Here is a 21,865-nt window from a genome sequence, read left to right on the forward strand (position 1 = left end):
GGTGCACAATATTCTGTGCCCTTTTCAGCTGATCATAAAATTGGCGTCTTTCACTGTTAGGTTTACAAATATCACTCATCTGACAACACTTGAAGAAAAAAAAAATTAAAAAACTGAACATGATATATTAAAAACAAAACATTAAATATTAATACTAAATACCGCACTCTACAATTGAATCAAAATTCAATTAAGTCTCTTAAATGCACCTCAAAAAGCAATTACACAACACAGCTGCAAAGCACAACAACCCAGCCGTCCCTTTCTCTCCTTCTTCGTCTGTAATGCGAACAACATTTAGGGTTCAAGTTGGGACAACTTCTTTTCTGCTGCATTCACAGCAAAGCAGCTTGAAATAAATCTTTTCTTTTTCTATTTCAATTCTAATTATTGTCGTTAACAAAACACTCCATGGCGCCAATTTTGCATAATGCCTCTCACAGTATGTTCACTCTTCTGGCGAGGCTAAGTTTTTCTGAGAGCAACAGGACATTGATTGAAATCTATTTGAAATATATTCTCTGCTCCAATCAAAAGGTTGACTTAAATGCTTGTAGGTTAAAACCGTCTTGTTGAGCTGCTAAATTAAATGAGCCTTGTGAAAACCATCTGCCACTGAGTTTCAGTTGCTTCTATTTTCTGAATGGGAATGCAGTTGAGCAGGACTTTGCGTGTCATAAACACCAAGCTGGTAACCGATAAAAGCAAACAAGGTATTAGCATGCTATTACGGTATATTTACAGACAACAAGTTTTCCCCTTCAGTAATTTTTTTAAATTAAAAAGAAGTCAGTAGTATCAAATAGTTTGCATACATTTCTCCAAGGTAAAAAATAATGTTTTACTTGCAATTTATTGTGCAACTTTGCCAGGAGTTTTTGTGATTTGTTTGTTTCACTGTCTTGGGAGAGAAACAAATGTCCATTTTCTTTTTGGTATGTTATCATTCACAGAACTGACTCAGCAGTAGCAGCAGCAGCGGCAGCAGTGGCGGAAAAGATGATTATGGTTTATAATCAGGAGCTTTTCTGGTGTAATGGAGTGCCTACAAAGCACGATAAAGCACTGAAGTGGATCCAGAGCCTGAGGGGACATATCCTACCAACAAACAAGCCAGCAGGCCTGGCAGCCAGCCTACCAATGGCCATCTCACATCTGCATGTAAGCTGTGCACACAGCCCCGCTGGCCTGCGCCTCACATAAATGCATCATTGATTGCCATTTGGTAAGCCATTAATCCGTGTAAATGGATTCTAGAATGAGGACCATTCAAAAAAAAAAGAGAAAAAGAAAAAAATAGAAAAAAGTATGAAAAAAACATGCAATTTAAAGTAATCCTTTCAGAGCCGAGACAGAAAGATTCAGGCTTTAAGTCGTGGCCCAGGGGCACAAGTCTGGACTTAGTAAATGGATAACAGTGCAAGCATAGCCAGGATGATATGCAGCAAAGCTCCCTGGGAGAAAAAGAACAGGTGAAAAATATATGTATTAGAGATAACATACCTCATCGGATCCTGAGCCAAAGATGAGAAGGTCAAAAGGGATCGCCGCCACCATGTCTATAAGGAACCAGCCTTTAAAGTAATGGATTGCGATCTTAGCTGGATCGCTGACCACCTCCTCATTCAGGTTTACGTAGGTGGTCCTGAAGTTTATGAGGATGTCAATGATGAACATTATGTCAACTATTAAATCCACTACATTGAGAGGGCTGCAGGAGTATCCGCATTCACGCCTCTTCTGCTCCTCAGTGTCATTGAGAAGAAAAGCAGCAGAGTAGGGAGTGAGGATTGCTGTGTAGATCACCAGCAACAGGATCAGCCAGTCCCACACTGCTTTGAAGGGGCTGTAGTGGAGGATGGTGAACTTATCGATGCGGGCTGTCTGGAGTTTGTACTCCGGTAGCACATCAGCTCCTAGTGACAGGACCTGGAGGAGTGGTAAGAGAGGGTCAGAACAGTAAGAAGGTCAGCGGTTCCCTTCCTGGCACCTTGCATGGCAGCCTCTGTCACCAGTGTTTGAAAGTGTGTGTGAATGGTTGAATGGTGCTTGTGTTGTGCTTGGAGTAGTTGCTTAGACAAAAATAGCACAACATTAATTAGGTATGGTTATGAATACTCAAGTACTCTATTTGAATGTCGGTATCCGTTCAACGTATCAAGTAATCCCTGCCCAACCTTTCACAAATGAACATGACTTTTATATATCTGTTTTTTACAATTTACTAGTTGATGGGTAAAATATAATTGTAGAACTGCGTGCAGAGAATTGCTCCAGTCAGGACCTCTTTGCCCTGCTGATGCTCGCGCTTACTTTTAGAAAAGACAAATACCACCAGCAATCACAAGACTTCCTTTTTTTACACAGGGCAATCGTGGATACAAATGCGTTTCAGCTGACAAGCTCTCTTCAGTGTGACCAAAAAAAAAAACGGTTACAGATAATAAACAGGTGAGATTTAACCACAATCAGAATGGGCAATACATAATAAATTGATCACATCACATCTGTGTGTGGGTGAACTGCAAAATCATTCCCCATCACACAATAGGAGGAGTGTCCATAATAATCAAGAGCAAAACCAGGAGCCTGTAGCAAAGGCTGAGGTCTTTGAAAAACAAATGCTCAGGTCTGGAAACAGATAGCAAAGAACTAAAAAAAAAAAAAGGGGGGTATATGATCCAGAGGCATAAGTAAATGTATATAAACAACAATAAATGCATAATCTGATAAAGAAATAAATCATAATAAAGAGAGTCCTGAAATACATCCTATATACAATAATAAATATTGCTTAAAACTCGTTCATGTCCATGATTGCCCTAAAGAAATAAGTGGTCTTATGAGAGCTGGTGGTATTTCTCTTTTCTGATTTTCGCTTCTACAGTGCACCCTTTGGACGCTGTCAAATATATGTTAGAGTTGTGTGCACTGTTATTTTTTTTACACATCTCCCTCTCTTTTTATCATGAGACAATGCTTAGAGAGTGTGAGCTCTGCACTAGGGAAAAATGACTTTACATAGGCTTTACAATGTGATGCCTTTTTTAAATTGCTATTCTCAGCTCAAGGAAAGTTTTACAAATACCACCCTAGATCAAAAAGTAACAGAAAGAGTCATAGTTGACCTTGTTTGCAGTTTGCAGTGTTCTGTCAACAGTTTTACAGATATATCTTGTAATAATGGCTTATGGGGAAAATGCATTTTTGAACGCAGGGGATTTTATTGTTGCAATACCACGTGTGGCCTCTGAGAAAAAAAACAAACAAAACAAAACTGTAGACTAGGCTAAGGGGCTTTACTGGAGGCCTGGTCTCCTAACAGGTCAGTGTTGGATGTTAGCTGCTGCTGCAGTGTTAGCTTGTGCTGAGTAGACAAACTGACAATGAAGAGAGCGGTTCTGGACTCCTAACTATCGTTTAGTGCTGCGTCTAACCTATGTAAAGGACAGCAATGGCAGCAACAGAAAGTTTCCTGGTTTTCCTTATGTTAACTTGAGGCTGATTAAAGATTTATTTATCTATGAATGCATATGAAACTGTGCTTGTTTTCCATTGCTGGCCAATTTAAATTCCTTTTTCTACGTTATGCTTTTTGTGAGTAATTAAAAAAAAAATCAATGCAAGATGGCCTACTCAAATATGGAAGTTACTTAAAATGCCCATCTCTAATATAATTGCAGTTCATTTAGCATTTAAGGGTTAAATGTGCAATTCTGGACATTTGACATTTGATTGTTTAGTGTTATTCCCAGGTCGTCAAACACCAACAACCTTGGGTTGGTAATCAAACCAAACCGTCAACCCAAAACAGCCGGTAACAGCCTGAGATCGAGATTTAACAATCAATTCCCTTTCTCCAGAATGTCATACAGCGCCTGTACGGAAAACCGCTTCATTACTCTACTCCACTTTCATCCAAATCAGAAAATGTCGCTTCATATTAACGTGGATCAACATCCTGTCTAAACTGATGTTGGTAGTGTTTCCCTTTGTTGATCATCCCTCTGAAAAATTAAAAAAAGACTATTTCAAGCACTTAATTTCAATGATAATTAATGCTGAGGCCTACCAGGTAAATTAGGCAGCTCACAGACTTCAGGGTCTGATTTGACAGCGAAAGTGACACACTACCGCAAGTGCTCTGTAGTCAAACAGTATTAGGTGAAGGCAGCCTCTCTGACAAGTAGACTGCCTATATCCCGGCACCATGAATAATGTGACTGCAACTGGCTTGATGCAAGATGTACTTTCTGTACTCTTGGTAAAAACTAAGTACTTCACTGTACAGACAATAAAAACGCTGTATACATGTGTGCTGATAGACAATTTCATACATATATTTTTGTGAACAAACATTTGTTTTAATTTCCCCATGTGAATGAACTCTGACTGGGTGATAAATTATTCAGTGTGCTCAGGAAAGCCAAGCCGTCCCCTGTTTTTGGCTTAATAAGCAGTGGCAGACAAAGAGAGAGGGCTCTCTTATGGCAGAAAATAGTGCAGGAGTGAGGATGAGGGCGGCAGGTCTCTCTATTCATTCAAGCACATTCCCCTATCTTCAACACATGAATTATAGATTTCCCCACGCTAGCAGTCAGGAAGTAGATGCCGTGTTCACATCTCAGCGGTGACTCCAAACTCCAAACTTAAGTCAGCAGGGAGAGAGAGCGTTTAATCATCATGATGGTTCTTCTTCATTTATGAATGAGCAAGCTCAGTTGAAAGACGTTTAAATATAAGGTTTCTGGGCCTCTCCTGTGGCCAACATTGCCCAGAAGCACCAGCAGTTTTGTTTTTCTGTTGCAGTGTGACATACACACAGTTTGCATGGCTATTTATAGCTTACAAAATCACTTGTCAGAATGATTCCAGTTTTACCAAACATTAAGGCCTATGCATTTCTGTTTTTTATTTAATGAAACTACTCATTAAGTCAAACTGCTACACATGCTTGCACTGTTAACTGTCTTTGGGAAGCTGTGTGACCAGTCTTGTAAACAGAGAAATGTACTACTAGATAGCCCCTGTTTCAGCCATATGACAGGAAGAGATGGTCCTGCTGCATCATCCTTGAGCAAGAAACTGAATCCTGCAGAACCTGCAGTTGAGCTTGCAAGTAAAAAGATGAATTTCTTTTATGAAGCATCTGTGGAATGTCCTTTGTCTCCCTGAATGAGTGAGTGTAAATTTCATCCTTTTTTCCTTCAACATTATCCCACTTTCTCTGCAATTAGGAATGCCCAATTACCCTTCGCTCTTATCCTTAATGTCTCTCCTCCGCTGTTGACCTTGGCAAGCAGTTACCTCGGTGAACCATGCTAGCTGCTTTTCTAACTGCCGGCAAAAAATTTCACCATCAGGTTGTAAAATGTGCTCAGGCCTATCATGGTTTCTACTTATTGGATGATATGTTGTCCCAGAAATAATTGCAATAAACAATATTGTTGCCATTTTGAGACAATTTTGTGCCACTGATAGAATGATAACATAATAGCAAAATAAAGCAAGTAGCTTACACCCTTTCAAGGAGAAATTAACTTTTAATTCTAAAGAATAACCAGATATTGGCATTGACCGTTCGCTAAGCCCCACTCCTTTTGTTATGGTTGGTTATGCTGTTGGAGCTAGCATGAAACCCACACTATCACTAACTGCAGTCCCTAAAGAAATATCATCAACTTTTTTGGACAAATGAAAAAGAAGGAAGCAGAAAGAAGAGTTAATAATATGGGTTTAAATGACATAAAGAGGATGTCAAACTCACTCAGCAGCAAAATCAGGTCAAAAAGATGAAGACAGTAAGAAGCTAAAGCCTACAGATCACAGTGTAAAAGTGAACCACCACATCACCTGGTGAGCAAGACTGAAGAGTATGAAAATAAAGGGACTTTGCCAATTTTCAACCAGCTATGTCTCATTGCATTGTGTGGAGATGAGTTGTGTTTGGCTTCCTGCCGTGCCGCCAGCACTCAGACTTCGGCCTGCAGATGGGTGTAGATCTTCGCAAAATTTGGCCAACAAAAACAAAAACAAGAGATGCCTCTTTCAACTAATAGAAAAGCTAAGGGTAGCTCTGAGAACACAGCAGTTACCTCCACAATGTCAGGGATGGGAAGCCTGGGAGCCGGATGATTTGTGGAGTGGAGGATGAAGTTGTTAGAGGGTGAAACTACAAACAACTGTCTTTTTAGACTTGTTCCCAGCGGTCAGCAAGCTAACAATTACCAGGACTATGTCTCTTCCATGCCTGGAGTGCAGCTGCGGGCTACCGGTAAGCTTGCATTAAATTTTGTTATCTCAGGAGTGTCCTTTTTTTCTTCGGACTCACGCAGGCAAGTGGGGTTGGCGAGAAATTAAAGGCAGACTCACTGCGGCCAAATTCTTGAATGGTTGGACCAACCTTGTTATTTACTATGCCATCGTGTTGCATGCAATGTAGGTGACATTCTTACATTCTTCTGTAAACATGTCAGATGTGAACACAGCGGGCAATATCGAGGTCAGCAAAATGATCATGTCCATTTATTGTCCAATAAGTCGTTACCATAATTATCATGATAGGCCTACATGTGCTGTGTTACAGAGTATCACACTATCCCACCTTAGAGGTGCCACAACCAGTCACTGCAGCAGAGTCATTGCTGTGACAAAGACAATATCACTTTGCCAGCTTCCCATTCACAAACACTTTTGCAGTTATGTTCTTTGAAATACAGAACTAAGGATTATTGGGGTCTTATGATGGTGACTGAAAATGTCGGTTCAAAAAAATACTCCAACGTCAAACAAAGTGGAACTTCCTGACTCACCTGTGTGACTTTTTCTGTGACATTGTGAGTTCTGTCTTTGACCTTTGGTGCTATGATGGCATTGTCGGATGTTGGCGGAGAATGAGTCTTCTTTTCGGCCCCCTCAGAGAAGTTGAGTGCAATCAGAGGGATCTTGTGGATGGTGCTATACTTGTTGATGTTAGAGTCAGAGGTAGAGCCAAGCAGGCTGGGCTTCACGTTATTAAATGGGCCTGGTGGTTTAGAACAAACAACAGTCACATTAGTGCGCTTGGTAAACTTATCCTATATAACAGGGATACTCAACTTGCTTTGCTCTGTTTCTAGTATTTCAGGACGTTTCTAGGATTTTAAGATGTTTGTACGATTTTGGGACATTTCTAGGATTTTAAGATGTTTGAAGGATTTTGGAACATTTCTAGGATTTTAGGATGTTTTCAGGTTTTGAGGACATTTATTGGATTTTAGGACAGTAGGGGCTTAGCTAGGACCTCTGTTGAGAGGTGAGGGAGAACCTTTTTTTCTTAAAAAGCTCTACTTTGATGCTGTTTTATGCACCCTGACAACTCATATATACTAAAAGTACAAAAACAATCCCCAGTGAATCATGTTTTATTTGTATTTTTTATTGTGAATTAGAAAATGGTTAGGGGGCCACCCAGCACCCTACTGCGGGCCAGATTTGGCCCGCAGGCCGTAAGTTGAGTATCACTGCTATACACAAATTTTTAAATTTATACATATATACATACATATGTAATAGGACTTTAATTTTTTCAGGAACAATCCAAGTTGCTGCTACCTGATGGCCTGAAAATGAATGTCAGGATTCTCTTTTGATCTACTGAGCAGTACTTCAGCAATCATAAATAATATAATAATGAAATAAGGAAATCACTATTAAATGGCTGCTTCACTAATATCCAAAGTTATTTTCTTGTTTTTGGTATTAGGGAGACATAATAATACATAGTTCTGTATACTGCAGATGAATTGATGCAACTAGCAGTACAATAGCAGTCTTCCATAATGACATGCACAGAGACATTGATCTATAATGCATTCTGATATCGGTGGATAGTGAAGAAACTTGTTTAGGGAATGTTCGGCTACATTGTCGGTAAATGCAGTAGGGCTACATTGAATAGTTTGAAGCTTCAAAACTCACTTGATCAGGATGAATAACTGATTTAATTTTTTTTCAAGGATTTTTTGAGGGTTTGACATAATAAATTATGCCAACAAACATTTGAAGCTATGTTCAGAAACACAAGCTCTGAATGTAAAAAAAACTGACTTTCAGTAGAGCCCTACACTACTCAGCTAACCTCTGTTGGGAAGAATTAGGTCGGGTACCGAGAACTGCACTTGGCTGAGAATTAGCGCGAATTACATATTTAAAAGGAACTGGTGGTTCATTTAGAGGCTTAAGCTTTTAAATTTCACATATTCTTAAAAGCAAAGTTTTAACCGGACTGTGCTTCTGTTTTCATCACAGGTTACACATGCATCAAAGCACAGTGATGTGCTAACAGTATGGCAGATTGGAGAAGGCAAATCTGCTAAAATCATTTTATAGAAAACTTTATGTGTGGCAACAGAGATCTGTTGAGTGTTTCTGTAAAGAGCTTTGTGTGGCATTCAGATCATTGAAAAGGCAACAAACCACTATTAGCTCTGTAAAGATATTATGGAGTAATTGCTCCAGCTGGTCTGGTCGCGCATGCATGTTAGTGCCTGTGAGTCCCTGTGAGTGTGTCCTAATAGCTTACAAACCGCCGCCGCTCAGCAACCCCACTCATACAGCAGGTACTGCTGATATCTGGACAGGGGTTAAGCATAGTGCCAACCCATTGGCTTTTCTAGGTAACAATAGCCTTTTTTTTACACAGAGATAACCCCATAGGGCTGCAACGAAGTCCCTTCTTTACGCCCCCTTTGCATTTTACACAGAACCAAACAACGGCGGCCTCTTGCTGCTCCATTGTGATTTTTAGACAAAATACCAGCACTGCAGAAGCAAAAGAGGTGTGACAGGCATATCGTTTAACACAACAGCGTCCACCTCTAGTGTGATATATTACATAGGTGGTGGCAACCCTTTCTGAACAATAACAATGGCATAACATGGCAATAACAGTCATTTAACATCCCTGTGATACTGCAGATGATCTCATCCTCTGCTTGGACGGAAAGGAGCTCCTGAAAGTCACTGTTTTCCCAATTTTCAGATATTTCCTGCTGCTGCTAGGTGCATTTTAAATCTCCTGCTGGTTGGTCGCATACATATCGCATACTCAAAAACTCACACCCATCCCGCCCATTGTCCTGTCCTGCTGGCTGTCCCTTTTAGACAGATCTTGTTTTGACACTGTTACAATCTCTGCTGCCGGCTTAAAGGCGAGACAACTCTGCACCCCTGATCTGTAAACTAACCTTTTTGTATAGAATGGCAAGGTGGCACGACGGCTGATATTCACGGCTTCTCAAGTGTACCTGCCAGTGAACGAGTAGTGTAAGGGGGGCTAATGTTAGCTCTGTCAGCACTGATGCCATTGTTAGCACTCTATATGGAGTTAGCATTGTTAGCTACTCACCGCCACCTCAGCCACCTCTGCCACCTCCATAACGAGAGCCGTATGCAAACCACCCAGACACAAACTCTGAATCATGAATATGCTCTGAATGACACATGCAGCTCCTTTAATAATTTGTGTATCTTGGAACACTAGCCTAACAGTAGAACTACTACAGTATCACATAAAACAAGCATACATTCATGCATGTTGATGTAAAAGCAATGCTTTGATTAGCACATGATGAGAGCAGATATGAGGCTTACGATCACATTTAATGATTTTACAGACCCATGATGCGACAAAATCACCACGTTGGTCTATGCATAAAATCATTTCACATAATTAAGTATGGTCAGCCCACTCAGCCTATCCACCAAAAGTGGATCTCTGAGGAGCTTTTATACTGATTGCCTGACTTGAAGTCATGCTCCAAAACAGCACTGAGCAATGAAATCACAAAAATTACATGATTACCTCTGACATTGTCTAAAGGCAGCATTTTGTGGACAGAGCAAATAAAGAAGAAACATGTTAATAAACCTACGCACATTTAAGAAAGGATGATACGAGTAAAGCTCTGTCGTAAATATCACTTTTGAAGACCTTATCTGTGATTGGTGTATATTGCCTTGCTGACCCCAGAGTATTACCATTGGTCTGCAATTGAAAGCAAACTCAGTCATTATGTGATGTGTGGGCCAGTGAGGCGTTGTACACTAATCACAGATTCAAGCTGTAGGCTTTACTTACACACTGCGGTACATACCTTCACTGGTATGACGATCCCTGAATATGCTTTTGGAATTGGAGCTGTAGGCCTCAATTTCATGGACGGATGAGGCTCGCCTCATGCTGTTGATGCTGCCTCTGGGGAAGGTGTTTGACAGGGTATTGGAGGACTGGTGTGGCTCTGTCTGGTACAGCTTCTCCCACGGGAGTTTAGGGGATGAATGGTCAAGTGGCTCAGGGCCGATGCTAGCCTGGGAAGAGTGGTGGCTTGAGCCTATGAGGCCACGCGTGTCATTGGTCTCAATGGGACTGCAAATGCTCTTGGTGGGTGAGGGGAAGCTCTGAAGGGCCACTGAGCCCTCGTTCTCTCTGGGCGGGTCCACCATCACAGCATCTGGGTCCTCTTGTGGAAGAGATTGCTTGGTATTCATTAGGCTTAACGCAGCCTGGCGGAAGCGAAAGAATCTACTCCTCCCTAAAAGTTGAAACAAATTCAAGACTTGTTAAGTTTTTAGTGTACAGCATGAAAAATAGAAACATCCCAAAGTATTGTTTTTAAAACAATAAATGATGAAATTCATGACTCATAGGAATTTTTATCTCCTGAAATTCCTAGATCAGCTTTTAGTGTTTTTGCTTTGAATAAATGGAACAATCTATAAGAGACAGGTATGTGTCGGTAGATCATTCTAAGTTTATGCTAAATAATATGGTTATTGTACAGTGCTTCTGCTTTGGTTAATTCACAGACATGATCATTATTTATTGTTTGAATGTTCAACATTTTACTGTTATTTTTTTAGTTGTTATTATGTTATTATATTTCTTCAATAATGGCAAACTTGTTTGCTATTTAACCGTTTCATCCTTTTTATTATTTTTATTGCTATCTGTAACTTTTGACAGATATTGCTGCTAGTTATTTGTTTTCATGAAATTTATCGTAATATTGTGATTGCAATCACATGCTTTTAGCCTAACAATGTGAATTCAGGGTATTACTGTAAAATAGCTCAATGCACAGTCTGTTTTCCCTGAATACACAATGGTTTGATGATGATTAGATGAGAGATTTGCCCAAAACATATGAGGGTATATGGAAGTGAGAATGGATACCAATTGCAAAGATCATGACAGTGAAACCAGCAGTGAATCACACTCTTTTCCTGATTATATTATTATTTATTATATCATTTATACATTGTGCTTAAAGTTCCTTTGATATATCCACTTCCCCTTTCAGTGACAATGGTGATAAAATGAAAGTACACGGAGGCCCAACTTTGAGAATAAAATATAAATAATGAAATGAACAAATTATGGCTCTGGTTTCTCAAGTGTGCCTCTGTGTACTTTTGTTTTTTAATAACATTTTTTATAAGATGTCCATACTTCATTTGTCCCCAGACAAACAGGGGATATCATTTCTGTCATCTTTGCAGGATCGTCTGTGACTGAAGAGCCAAATCTTTCATTTCACTATTAAAGCGACACTTTCCATTCAGCTTAATACCATAACAATGTGGGTTGTATGTGTAAATGAACTGTGGTAAACTCAGTCACTCCATCTTCACTACATCCAGACTGCCAAGTTGACAGATTTTCACTGGCTTGAGGGCTGTTGCTCAAACTATAAATTGTACTTTCGCATATTCATATGCCCGCCTCCAAGGACATAAATGGTGTGTTTGTAAATCCAATCTGATGCTCTACACTAATATAAGAGCACTGTTGTTCAAAGAAAGAGGGCGCTCTGTTTCTACATTAATTAATGAGCCATTGACTTAATAGAGAGTGTGATGTTCTCAGTAACCGAACAGTGCATTCCAAGAGTGCTTGAAATTTACGAACTGTGTGGTTTGTGTAACAGTGCACTCCTGCACTCTGAGTATTTCCACAAGCCAACAAACCAATATTTTGTTCCTTTATTGCCAATTTCTTGCCTAAACTGTCTTCAGAAATATATTTAAGTGCACTTTTTAGCTGTAATATGTATATTTGTGAATAGCAAGTGGATGCCATATTGTTTCTTATATTAAAAAAAAGAGGGCAAACTGAAATCTAATGGTAAAAGCCACAGTCCTTTTTTCTGTTCTCTCTGATCATGTAGCACCAATTTCAAACAAAAGCTTATTAAGTGTTAAACATGTCCCGTGTGAGAAGATCAGTGCATGGAACTATGAAAATGAAGACAAATTAAAGGAGATTTGGTTTTGCCATATTGCAACACATCTCCTTTCAGTGCCCATGAGCATTGGAAAAGAGCAGATTGCACAATCGATTTATGATGCCTCATTAATTTGAGACAGGAACCCAATTTTTGTACAGGAGCCACATTTTCAGACGGGACACAGCAGCAAATGTTAATGACCTCTTGGGAGGGAGAGAAAGTTTTGGCTCATTAACAATAGAAAGAGGGTGAAAGTGAGCCCTATCCCACTCGTGAGGCACCCATCCCTCAGCAGCCTCCTTACATAACGTCATTGCCATCTGTTTCCATTCCCTGGCCAAATGTGCTGATGTTACAACTATAGCAGCTTACAATAGAGCCATGACACTCAACAAGTTTCCTGGAGAGGAACCTAATGACATCCTGAGCTGACAGGAGATACGGACAACCTTCCTGTCTCTTCTCTGCAGGGAGTCTGTGTCATCTGCACTGTGAATGCTCTTGACTGTTGCTCTGGCAGAGTACTTAAATAATATCTATATAATGTCTACATAACATATTGTAGTGTGGAAAAGTAGAGCTTGTACCAACCCAATAGGATGCAGTTGTTGGGGTGGCTGAAGGAAAATATCCTCCTTACAAAATAAAAAAGTAAATCACTGTAGTCCCAATGATTATAACGGAGTCCTTGTAGAATGGCATCATTACCCACACACATAAATATATTAATTAATCAACTGATCAGTTAGTCAGATAATCATGCAATATACAACTTCAATACCACCCTCAACTTTCACCTACAACTTGTCAAGTCAAGTCAAGTCAAGTCAATTTTATTTATAGAGCCCATTATCACAAAACATGGTTTGCCTCAGAGGGCTTTACAGTATACGGCATCCCACTGCCCTGAGACCCTCACATCACCCGAGGAAAAACTCCCGAAAAAGAACTGCTGTAGCGGCTGGCTCAGTAAGAGCGGCAGAGGATGACTTGGTTGTGAAATTATTAAATTGTAGTTTTGGGTACAGTTGCTTCTGTTGTTTTAGAAATTAAATCCACCACAGAATCAGTGAGTTCACTGTCATCGGTGAACATGCTCCAGACTGCGTGATGTAGTGCAGACTGTAGGATGGCGTCTGACTGGCCTAACCATTTCCTGTTCTGTCACATCACTGGGGACATGCAAGATGGCCACATGATTTCTCTTCCAAAATGCAGACATTGATTTGTAGCTGTTTTTAAGATAGCATAAAGCAACAATCAAGAGCGTCCACTCCCCTTGTGAATACAACCCATATTCACTATAAAGCACACACCTGCTCCTTTATCCTTGCAAAAGTGCTCTTATTAATTAGTCTTGAAGACGTCACATCTTGCTAAGGAGGCTTCACCAGTTTTTTTCAATTTGTGTGGTGTCCAATGATTTTAAATATTTTCACACATTGACGTCATGAGTGTGATTAAGGTAACATGACAGTGATGTGCGACTGATCAGAGTTGCATGTGTTGAAAAGTGTTGCAGTTTTGTGGAGGGAAAATCAAGATGTTATTGTAAGTTGCTTATAAATGGTGACTCAGCCCACGTTCCTCTGATCAGGAATGGTTGTTCTGTTCTCACAAAGATGGCTTTTTATTGTTCATTTATCGGTGTCCTGCTGAGACGTGTTTTAGTTTAGGGTCATTAGAGAGGACAGGTATCTGCATCGGTGTGCTGCTGGGTTTGTAAAACACAGGGCGGCTGTGTTAACTGGACACTCCATATACTGTATGTGTAGAATAACTGCACAGCTTCTCTCCCGTGTGTGTTGCTCTGGAGTTTTTACTAAATCCTGCCACTATTTTGACCTTTTGAAGCTTTCCTGAAAAAGCTCATCAGCAGCTGACAGTGCTGTCTTGCCATCTAGTCTAAGGGGGTTTAAAACCAATTCACACCTGAATTCACGGGGACTATGATGACTCACACATAACTGCCATGTGATCTTAACAACTCATATGTGGCCTTAATGGCACCACATGTGACTTTTAAGTGTGAAGCATCCAAAGAGGTTTACCTACTTGGGATTTCCCACTAGCGAGTAGACTGATTAAATCCCTTGATTCAGTGATGAGTTGTATTCAAGAATTACTGGGGAAGGTTTGCAGCGCAGAGTGTGACACGGCGAAGATGAGAATTAACTCCAAGTCTATTGTACTCTACTGGAAAATGTTGGATTGTGCCATTAGAGCTGAGAGTGAGTTTGCTGCTTCAACTGAAAGAGCATAAGTGTCTTAAGGTCGTTGATCACAAGTGAGAGAAATAGATTAACAGCACAATCGACACAACATGAGCAGTGACACAGAATTTTGAGGTACAAAAGTGGAGCTGAGCCTGAAGGTGAAGCTCTTGGTATGAGAGCGGTGTTCAAACAGTCAGGCCCCCAACTGCATTACAGCCAGATTGATAGAAGCAGCAACATGTGTCATACATCAAAATGATGTCCCAAGTGTGAGGATTGCACATCTACATCTCTACACAGTCTCCTCCTCTAGTTTTTGAATGAGGGCTTGTATCCCAGCGTTGTGGGCAATTTTTGACAGCTGTCTTCTCCTTCATCAGGAGAATAAGGTGGATGTGTCAATATGGTCCACCCAAAAGACGAGATCATGAATGAGACTGTGGATACAAGCAGCGCACCTGACTGTCCTTCACAGGGCGCCTGTGCTCACCCTTAGTGATAGGTTGAGAAGCTTGAACATCTGGAAGGAGCTAGGTCTGGACCTTTATACTGAAAGAAACTGGGTCTCTATTTTGAAAGTTCATAGATGGATTCTAATGTTGTTGGATCAACAGTAGAAAGAAGCACTGAGCAGTGTATGTTTTTGCTGAGTAATTTGTAAGTATTGTCTCTGGTTTTGGCCTTAAAGGCATGTTGAAGTTGCTGAATGGTGCGTTTGCGATGGCAGCTCAGGGAATAAGGGATTACTCTTTTCCAGGCTCAATATTGTGCTAGTTGACACCTGCGGGCTTATTGCCTGCTGTCAACAGCAGATCATAATTAGCTCCCCAATGTCCAAAAACTTTTCATAGGCTGCAACACAAAAGTGTATGGCTGGCCATGTGGGAATGGTCTTCCTGATCATTTCAGCTAAAATGCTAATGTATTCTTTTTTTAAAGGCAGTGATATGTCAAAGCTCTTCCTCTGCCAATGAAGTGGTCCTGTCATTGCGCTGTAAAGGTCTGACAACCTGAAAGAAATCTCAGTCGCCAGTGTCAATTTTTAGTATTCAGCTATTGTCTGAATGCTGTTGAATACATTTATTTTTCATACACACCTGCAGAAATACTTAATTTTTGGTGCGGAAACGAAAAAGACAATTTATGCAGATAATACAAGGTGCATTTTCATCTGTCTTTTTTTACTTCATTTTCAATTTGAGGGGAAAAAAATAAACTCCCTATAATCAGATACTGGATGGAAAAGCACATAATTCCCATTTGTTTTGATGATATTCAGAAAATTAGTTTCAAATTTGTGCTACATTTGGATGGAAACCCAACTATCACCTTAAAGCATGCAGCTGCTTTACAAATGTATTTGCATTAGTCTTTAAAACCCCATTGAAGTCAAACCATGTGTAGCGTAAAATGACACTTTTATCCCCTGGTGTTATTTAAAGGCTGCTCAAAGATAAAGACAACAGTAAGGTCATACTTTAAGTGTGATGTGTGCGTGTAGTCAAGACTCTTTCTAATCAAAAGTCACATCACTTGTTTATGTGCCCCATCTACCCACAGGTCTCCCTGCTGAAGCACGGTCACAAGCAATCAACTCCGATTAGCAATGTTAGCAACAGACACATGCACTCGCACACACGTACATACACACGCATGAACGCAAGCACACACACATATACATACATGCACACACATACATACACGCATACACCCAGTACAGCACAAACTGAATGCCAGTGCCCTGGAGGAATTCACGCTGAGTAAAGTGGATAGCTGAGCTCCGGTCAGAGAAGAGATGCTGAGTGCCTCCAATCAGAGAGGAGCTGGAATGTCTCACTGACATTTACACCTACTGACACACATCCAAATAAAAAATGAGACAGCTGTATATGCTGCTCTTGCAAAAGACATAAAACAGATAGAACGATTAAGAATTTAACATTTTCAATGATATGGTTATGTAAGCACACCACTCACTCCCTGAATGCACACAGTGTATTTCATCATTGTACATGTAAGCTGCATGGCACTGACAAACTAAATAATGCATACTTTTTTGTACTAATAGAAGCTGGAAACATGTTTGGAGGTTACATGCTGCATCTCAGTGGACTCAATAAAAATCTCTGGTGCTTAATTAGTGTCTAAGAGATGTAGAGGGCTATTTTAATGAATTATCTCACTCTCAGTCATCCACTCATGCAACTGATCTTTGTTAAAGGAGTGAGGAATTCGTTGTTTTAGGAATGGAGCCATTTCACAAAATGTGCACAGGTTTAATTTGACAGAAAGAGAGAAAAATGTGACAAATGCACGACTGATGCAATGCCATGCATAATTTTTTGGCACAGCATTATGATTTTTTACGATTTTGATCATGAAAGAGGTTTTTACCTGGAAAATGCTTGTGTGGGGTAAAAAGGAAATTTCAACTAATTAAATACCACAAACTCAAGGACAAAACACAGACCCACTTCTTTTTCTACTTTTTCACTCAGCAGCAATGCTTTTCCAGGTACGTTTAAGTCACAGTAAGGGGGGAATGGTATATCATATACTCACTTTGATCTGACTTTGTAGGGGACGTCGGGCTTATCTTCTCTGTGGAGTTGTCGCTTTCCTCATCCACGATGTAATCAAAATTTATGATAAACATCATCACCACTCCCTCCTCGTTTTTCACAGGGATTACATGAATATTACACTGAAAGTCCGACCCTGAAAGAGAAAAAAGGGTCAGTGCCACAAAGTTGAATCATACTGTCATCTTTTAAAGGGTTATTATGTTGCATGATTTCTTCATTCATCATAAAACATCTGAAAATTTCCAGTGAGAAACATGCTTTTGTCACATAGAGTCTATTTTTTTTTTTTTACAGAGAAGTACAGTTGACTGATCGAGAGCTTCATCACATGGTGCAACAGCAATCATCTGAAGTTCAATATCAACAGAACCTATACAATTGTGATGGACGACCTGAATAACAGGAGAGAACACAAAGTTGCCGCCATGACAGTAGACAATGCCCCAAATATGTATGTCGCTGCAAATAAGCAGAGGATTAAAAAATGTGGATGCTTCATACACATCACCAACCCGGCAGCACAGAAGATCTGCACGGTAAGCAGAATTTCAAGGTGGGCACCACAGATTAGTGTCACCAATTCAGCATCCGACCAAATGTCTCCCCTTCTGTTCCTGAGTTATGGCTTGAATAACGGACCAAAAAAATGTTTCTGCAGAACACTATGATGTCACAGTGAAGTTGACCTATGATTTTCTGAATATAAAATGTCATCACTATATCGATTTATTCTATTAGACATTTATGTGAAATTTTGTCATAATTAGGGTATGACATTTTAAGTTAGAGCCATTTTTTGTACGACCAGTTTCCACTTTGGGGATTTATTAAGTGAATCCTATTCTATCCTGAAAGATGTCTTGTGAGGTCACAGTGACCTCTGACCAACAAAATCTGACCTGTTCCTTCCTGAGTCCAAGTGGACATATGTGCCAAATTTGAGGAAATTCCCTAAAGGCTCTCTTGATATGTTATGTTCACGAGAATGAGATGAAAACAAGATCACGCTTTGACCCTTGACCAGCAAAATCTGATCAGCTCATCGTTGAGTTCAGGTGGACATTTTTGCCACATTGGAAGAAATTCCCTCAAGGTGTTCTTGAGATATTAAATAATACACACAGATGTACGTAGGGACACAGCTGTCACTGGTGGTGAAGGCATAAAAACATGCTTATGGGAAATTTATCAACACGTATATTCACAATCAGGCAAGCCCTTATGGAGGCCATTATCTAGAATGTTTATTAAACTGAAACCTAAAAATGACTAACACTTCCCTCTGATTTCACATGAATGTTGGAAAAAGGGAGGCGAAGCTGATCTGATTTAAAGGTCAATGCCTGCATGTCAGAGCAAATGAAATAGTCAACAGAGATAAAATAAGTAAGCCCAGAGGTTAAACAAAGTATATGTGTGTGTTCATGTGTGCTGCATGCCCCTTATAGATGCACTACAAGTATTTTAATGAGCAATACATAGCAAGAAAATGGCTAAGCTTAGTTGGACAAATATGATGCAATAGCCACAGTGTGGTGCAGACAGCAGGGTTTAGTGGAATAGATCAAACCGGCAGCACAGATTACAGCCAATTTAGAGGATTGCAATGTGCTCATAGGAACAATCACTAGAGCTGAGCATCGTGTGAGGCAGTGGAGCAGAAAACAATCCATGATCTAAACTTAGTCTCAAGCCAAGAATATCCCAATTTCTCAGCTGAACTGGTTATAACTGTGGTAGTGGAAGCTATTGATGCCTGAGGGCAAAACTGCCCACCAATAAAATGTTGTACTCACTGGACTCTAAACAACAACAACACAATAGCTTCTATACAACCAGGGTGACATACAATATTACAGTGACCATCTCTGGTACAAGGGAAATCTAACTTGATGGCATTATTTTTTGTTTGTTTGTTTTCTTTTGAGCTACTTTTGTTATTTTTTTAAATTACTTCAGTTTCTAGCACATCATTGAAAAAAAAAATCAAAAAATAGACTTATAGAAAAATAATCATTACTTGGGACAACAATTACATTTAAGTTGGATGAGCTCCTCTTTGGCCTTTAGTTTTTAACATCTACAAAAATTGAAATAAAATACTTATTTGGAATACTGAGTGTAGCTTTGAGAAAAACAACTACAAGGAAATGGCTCCAGCCACACGCCCCATCTGTAGAGAACTGGTATGATACAATTTATAACATCTTTGTAATAAAATGAATTACCTTTTTAGTTAGACTTCAGGAGACTAAATTTGAGGAAATCTGAAAGAAGTGGAAAATATATATTTCCCTGAAATGTCCTCCTTTTGTTTCAATGTTTATCCAACTCTGTATTTTTTAAAATTAATTTATCTCAAATGAATAAATTCTGTGTTCTGTATTTGTTAATTGTTTCTACATTGTAAAAAAAAAAACTGAAAAAAAAGGTTCACTCTGTAAAAGTACCTCACTAAAAATGACTGTTGCTTATAAGTGAAACCTAATAAACAAAATGTAAACAAAAAATAATTACTTTTTTAAGAATATATTATATAGGTGATATTTGTCATCTGGCCTGTAAAATCAAAATGTCTAATACTAACTGTCCCTTTGCCGCTCTATGTAGGTCTGTCTGTCTGGCTTGTTGTGTCGCTCCTGCTCACAGAGGACACATATTACCAGTGCTCACTGTAATCTCTGCAGGGCTCACAGACACCCTGCCAGCAGCATTCATTAGCGGTGGACTTCATGTCTGACTAAATATAACAAGCTCGGGCTGCCTCAACATGCCTGAGTTCTGTTGGAAGGATTTCTGCATCAAAACTCCCAGAAGTAATGCTGCATTGTCACCACTGACAATATAATAATGGCATTTTTAAGCAATGGGAAACCCTGAAAAATGGACAGCGTGTTAAAACACATGTAGAATTCAGTGTGTACAACAGTATCTTGTGATTTATTGGGGATAAATAGTACAGCATGTGCTGTATGTAGACAATAAGACCAGCGGGTGTGAGCTCCACACCCATCTTGTCACGGGTGCCTGGTCATGTTATGTTGTAAAGTAGAAGAGCGGTGCTTAGAGAGCTGGATAACTGTGAGTCTGTCCCCAGAAAATCCCTCTTTCATAAAAAGCACTTTCCTGCATTTCCCAGAAATCCTTTACTTAATTCGACATTGTCCTTTCTATAAAAAGGAACAGTTTTGGTAATGATCTGTTTGATTTAACATTACGCTCATTTTTCAGAGTGAGTGAGAGTTATTCAGTATTGAATTTTAATTATGCGTGAACTCCTAGGGGGAATTGAACGTGTTAGTGACAAATGCTTAAAAATCTTCCCTCTAAAAATGAGCGCTTATTGATGTTTTTTAGGGGGCATTTTTCTTTTATTCAAAATTAGACACAGGAGAGGTGTCAGGAAATGAGGCAAAAGAGGAGGGAATGACATACACAAAAGGCTCCTGGCAGGCACTGGGTTTACTTTTGAGTATAAGTCAATCACTAACAGCATGCAATATCCATCATATTTCCACATGTAACCACATATTCTTTGTTTTTCAACCAAAAAAGAAAAAGATATTTTCAATTTTCCCCCAAAATGTTGTTGAGGCGAGGATAAAGTATGTTAAAAAGGGCTGTCAACTGAGCCCATCAAGATAATTTAAATTATATCCACAAGATATATTTCCTCAAATGCCATCTTATTAAAAATTCTGAAATGTTTGGCCTCATGTGCTCAAGATAAGACACTGGCACCACCCTATCTAAGATATTGTGTACTGCATTAGCCTCAGTATAAGGCAAGGCAGAGGTGAGTTGTTAATATGAAGAAATGAAAATTGAGAATGTGAGATTTCAGCATTCGTCCTCATTATGTGGAGAAACAGATGCAGTTGTCCCCTTTGCTTCATTGCTCAGGCATGCAAGCTCACTTGATCTTAATTTTGCCCTCTGTCAGGGATTTATAAAAAGTTTTCTGAGCTGAGGAATAACCCGTGCATTGAATGTGAATCGCTTAAAGGAACAGTTCACCCCAAAATTAAAGACACATTTTTTCTCTTACCCGTAATGCTAGTTATCAGTCTAGATTGTTTTAGTTTAAGTTGCCGAATGCTGGTGATATTGGCTGTAAAGATGCCCACCTTCACTCAATCCACAGACCTTGCTGTAAGAAGTTTCATGTAGAAACTATTCTCTTTCAAATGAACTACACCTGCCAACCATGCCCCTACACAGAGGGAAGTGTGCATCCCATTATGGATGAGAGGCTTGTGACAGCGTGCGAGGTAAACATCAATGGTGTCCTCTTTACCAGGACCCCATAAATTAACCGAACGGTGTAATTACATTGTCACGTGTTGCCCTGTGGCCCAAAAAAAAACACTTTCTCACAGACTTTGATGGCAAAAGAGATGTCAGTAAATCAGTGGATACATTTTTTTGGATTGTTACAACCCCCGCAAAATGACTTGATTCACTATCGGGATTTTAACCATAGTGTCTGATAATGATTAAAAAGTCTAGAGGAACAACACAATTGGAACTGGAAGAAGACGGATCGATTGGCTTCATGCATCACTTAGCAACTTTCCTAGGAATAATCGACCGTCAACGCTGTAGCCATCTCTCTTTATACACCTGTGGTAGATACTAACTTCACTCTGTGGATTATTTTAAGGCAGACATATTGGCAGCCAAATTCTCCATCATTTGGCAACTTACACTACTGCAATCTAGATCGATAAATAACACTACGAGGAAGAGGAAAATAGAAAATATGTAGTTTTGATTTTAGGGTGAACTGTCCCTT

General features: G+C 39.7%; 1 protein-coding gene across 1 annotated transcript in view; it reads right to left on the reverse strand.

Annotated features, from left to right (window-relative positions):
- Positions 1-21,865, reverse strand: part of LOC121949066 (potassium voltage-gated channel subfamily H member 7-like) — a 51,726-nt gene that overhangs the window by 20,523 nt on the left and 9,338 nt on the right. Inside the window, exons 3-6 of the mRNA XM_042494662.1 lie at positions 17,048-17,203; positions 10,137-10,574; positions 6,813-7,024; positions 1,504-1,929 (exon numbers count right to left, since the gene is read on the reverse strand). Of these exons, the coding sequence (XP_042350596.1) occupies positions 1,504-1,929; positions 6,813-7,024; positions 10,137-10,574; positions 17,048-17,203 (1,232 nt within the window). The remainder of the gene's footprint in view (positions 1-1,503; positions 1,930-6,812; positions 7,025-10,136; positions 10,575-17,047; positions 17,204-21,865) is intronic.

Source organism: Plectropomus leopardus, chromosome 10, assembly GCF_008729295.1.
Source record: "Plectropomus leopardus isolate mb chromosome 10, YSFRI_Pleo_2.0, whole genome shotgun sequence".
NCBI lineage: Eukaryota > Metazoa > Chordata > Actinopteri > Perciformes > Serranidae > Plectropomus > Plectropomus leopardus.